At 61.7% G+C, this 4,340-nt stretch overlaps 1 protein-coding gene across 1 annotated transcript; it reads right to left on the bottom strand.

The window, feature by feature from the left end:
- Nucleotides 1–205: 205 nt before the first annotated feature.
- On the bottom strand, nucleotides 206–3,062 carry LOC127061332 (solute carrier family 22 member 6-A-like; the record flags this gene model as incomplete). Its single annotated transcript, XM_050987995.1, has 8 exons — nucleotides 2,814–3,062; nucleotides 2,548–2,702; nucleotides 2,025–2,193; nucleotides 1,818–1,941; nucleotides 1,625–1,734; nucleotides 875–1,089; nucleotides 531–639; nucleotides 206–426 (listed from the first exon to the last, which is right to left on the bottom strand). Coding segments are annotated over exons 1-8 (1,309 nt in total), but the record flags the coding sequence as incomplete, so codon positions are not given.
- Nucleotides 3,063–4,340: the final 1,278 nt, after the last annotated feature.

Raw genomic sequence — 4,340 nt, 5'->3', positions numbered from 1 at the left:
TCTCCCATCCATCCATCCATCCATCCTCCATCCATCCATCCATCCATCCATCCATCCATCCATCCATCCATCCATCCATCCATCCATCCTCCATCCATCCATCCATCCATCCATCCATCCATCCCTCCATCCCTCCATCCATCCATCCATCCATCCATCCATCCATCCATCCATCCATCCATCCATCCATCCATCCATCACCTGCCCCCTCCCTGTGCCCACCTGTTCTCCACCTCCTCGATGGTGTCGGGCAGGGGCGTGTTGAGGGTCTCGGGCAGGAACGCGGCCGCCACGGCTGCCACCACGGGGAACACCCCGTAGACGGCGGGGGGGAGGAAGGGGTAGTACTCGTCCATCATCTTCACCAGCGGCGCCACGATGCCGCCCACGCGCGCCATGGTGCTGCCGAAGCCCAGCCCCGTCTGCCTGCGGCACCGGGAGGGTCACGGGGGGCACGGAGCGCCCCGGGGGGGTCCGGGGAGGGTGACGGGGATGTGCCCCACCTTGGGGACGCGGGGTGGGGGTGATACCTGATGGGGGTGGGGTAGAGCTCGGTGGTGTAGAGGAAGACGCAGTTGAAGGAGGCGGACAGGCAGCCCTTGCCGATGACGGCCAGCGCCGTGCGCACCGTCTGCAGCTCTGCGGGGACACGGGGACACCGGGGCTCGGGCACAGGGCGGGGGGACATGGGGACAGCAGGGCTTGGCCACTCCTTGGGGACACCTCGGGCAGGCAGGGAGGGGCAGGGAGGGAGGATGGAGGGATGGGGAGGTCGGTGGTTGGACACAGAGATGGAAACGTGGAGGAAGACACGAGATGAGCTGGGGACACTGGTGGCCAGAGTGATGGAGACCCCCTCCCCCTCCACACCCACCTGTGGGCACAAAGATGTTGGCCACGATGACCAGCCCCGCCAAGAACAAGGCCACCACGAGCGAGAGCCGCCGGCCGACGTAGCTCAGGGACACGGTCACCACCACCTTGGCCGGGAAATCAACGGCGCCGAAAATCACCTGGATGAGTAAATGCTGACCCCGAAGTGTCTGAAGGTCCATGGCCAAGCCGTAGTAGGAGAAACTGATGGAGAACCTGAGCGAGGTGGGAGAGGGGAGACCTTGAGGTGACATCACCTTCCCGGGACAGGATGGATGGGATGGCAGGTGGGGGAGGAGAGGTAGGGAGGCAGTTGGATGGGTGGGGTCACTGGTTGGGTGTCCAGGTGTCCATCCTTCCCTTCATGCATCTGTGAGCCTGACCACCATGTGTTCCATCTGCCCTTCCATCCATCCATTCATCCATCCATCCATCCCCATCCACATCCATCCACATCCATCCATCATCCATCCATCCATCCATCCATCCATCCATCCATCCATCCCTCCATCCATCCATCCATCCATCCATCCATCCCTCATCCATCCATCCATCCATCCTCCATCCATCCATCCATCCTCCATCCTCCATCCATCCATCATCCATCCATCCATCCATCCATCCTCCATCCCTCCTCCATCCCTCCATCCATCCATCCATCCATCCTCCATCCATCCATCCATCCATCCATCCATCCATCCATCCATCCATCCACATCCATCCTTCCCTCCTCGCCCCAGCCCCACCAGACATGGAGAGGCAGAAGAAGATGTGGCGGATCACGGGGGTCCGGACCAGGTCGGAGACGGTGTAGGAGGATTTCAGAGCTGCCAACTCCTCCTTCATGTTGGACTTCAACATCTGCGAGAGGGGAAGCGGGAGAGGTTGGGGAGGGGGCTGGAAACCACCCCCAGCCCCCCACCCCCAACACGGGGCCACCGGACCTCGACCGTGATCTTCTCCCCCTCCTCCCTGCGGTTGTTGAAGGTGGCCACGCGCTGCAGGACCTTCACCGCCCGGTCGGCCTTGCCCGACAGCACCAACCACCGCGCCGACTCCGCCAACCACCTGCAGCCAGCCAGGGGAAACTGAGGCACTGCCGGCACGCCCCCCGCCTCCCCACGGCCTCCCCGAGGAGCCCAACGTCCTACCAGGAGTAGAGGAGGAAGACGAAGAAGGGCAGGGAGACGGAGAGCTGGAGCCAGCGCCAGTGGGGGACGGCGTAGGCCACGCCGGCCAGGATGATCTGGCCCAGGGTGTAGGCAAAGCCGGTGATGGCCACGGTGATGGCGCGGTACGGCGTGGGGATCCACTCCACCACTGCCAGGGACACGGGGACACGGCTCACTCGGGGTGTCCCCACAGAGCCGGGACCCTTCTGGTCAGTGCGGCCACCCCGGCGTGGGCAGACGTGTCCACGCCGAGTGACCCCAGCGTGGCCACAGTGATGTCCTTGCTCATGGACACTGAGATGTCCCCATCCATGGCCACTGGGATGTGCCCGTCCATGGCCACTGGGACATCCTTATCCATGGTTGTCCCCACCCATGACCATTGGGTTGTGCCCATCCATGACCACAGGGATGTCCCCACCCGCGGCCACTGTGTTGTCCCCCTCCATGGCCATGGCCATGTCCCCAGCCCTGACCACGGGCTGTCCCCGCGTCCCCTCACCCAGGCAGGCGATGCTGAGGCCGAAGCCGGACAGCGCCATCCCCCCGGCGAAGCGGAAGACGCAGTAGGAGGCGTAGTTGGGGGCGAAGGCCGTGCAGGTCCCCATCACCCCCAGCTGCAGGTAGGACCACATCAACATGGCCTTGCGCCCAAACCTGCAACAGGAGCCACTGGGAGCCACTGGGAGCCACTGGGAGCCACCAGGGATGAGCTGTCCACAGGGAAACTGAGGCACAGAGGGGTGGGGGGGTCTCTGCTGCCTTTACCTGTCCGAGAGGCCCCCCAGGACCAGGGCGCCCACCAGGACCCCGGCCATGTAGATGGACTGGGCCATCTGCCGCAGCTGCCGGTAGCCACAGACCAGGTCCCACTGCCGGGACAGGGGGACGTCTGTCAGAGTCAGTCTGTCTTTCTTCCTCTCCATCCATCCCTCCATCCATCCATCCATCCATCCATCCATCCATCCATCCATCCATCATCCATCCATCCATCCATCCATCCATCCATCCATCCATCCATCATCATCCATCCATCCATCCTCCATCCATCCATCCCTCCATCCATCCACCATCCATCCATCCATCCATCCATCCATCCATCCATCATCCATCCATCCATCCATCCATCCATCCATCATCCATCCCTCCATCCATCCATCCATCCTCATCCATCCATCCCATCCATCCATCCAGCCATCCATCCCTCCATCCATCCATCCATCCATCCATCCATCCATCCATCATCCATCCATCCATCCATCCATCCTCCATCCATCCATCCATCCATCCATCCATCCATCCATCCATCCATCCATCCATCCATCCATCCATCATCCATCCATCCATCCATCCATCCATCCATCCATCCATCCATCCATCCCTCCATCCATCCATCCATCCATCCATCCATCCATCCATCCAGCCTTCCATCCATCCATCCATCCATCCATCCATCCATCCCTCCATCCATCCATCCATCCATCCCTCCATCCTCATCATCCATCTCCATCCATCTCCATCCATCCATCCATCCATCCATCCATCCATCCATCCATCCATCCATCCATCCATCCATCCATCCCCCATCCATCCATCCATCTCCATCCATCCATCCATCCATCCATCCATCCATCCATCCATCCATCCATCCATCCATCCATCCATCCATCCATCCATCCATCCCTCCATCCATCATCCATCCATCCATCCCATCCATCCATCCATCCATCCCTGGTCCTCCCACCCATCCCAAATCCCCCCCCCTCCCTCCCTCCCCCCCTCCCCCACATAGTTTGTTTGTCCCCCCCAAGGTACACCCGCGTCCCCTTCCCCACCCTCTCCCTGTCCCTGTCCCCCCGTCCCCCTCGGTGACAATGGTGACACGTACGATGCTGCGGTCGTAAGTCCCAGCCCGTCACGGCACGTGCTCGTTGCCCGGGGACCACCGTGACATTGGCCACATCGCGCCAGGCAGGACCCCAGGGTGACATCGGGGACCCCAGTGTGACATTGGACCACAACACCAGCATGCCCAGCGGCCCCAGCGTGGCCATTGGGGAGGACCCCCCAGTGATCAGCCTGGACAACCGCTCATCAGGGGACCCCCCGCGTTGCCATCACGTGTGATTGTGGTGGCAACCGGGGCTTTGCACCACCTGGGGTACCTCAGGTGGCACCAGGTTACAGAAGGGCCACCAGGAGACTTCGGGTGTTGTTTTTAGCCTCTCAATTGTCACGAGGGGCGCCGCTGATGTGCTCGGGGTGGCACACCGGGGCCAGCAGGGGTGCACTGGG

Source organism: Serinus canaria, unplaced genomic scaffold (genome assembly GCF_022539315.1).
Source record: "Serinus canaria isolate serCan28SL12 unplaced genomic scaffold, serCan2020 HiC_scaffold_654, whole genome shotgun sequence".
NCBI classification, from domain to species: Eukaryota; Metazoa; Chordata; class Aves; order Passeriformes; family Fringillidae; genus Serinus; species Serinus canaria.
Note: the sequence above shows the minus strand (reverse complement) of the source record. Positions and strands in the feature narration are given on the sequence as shown.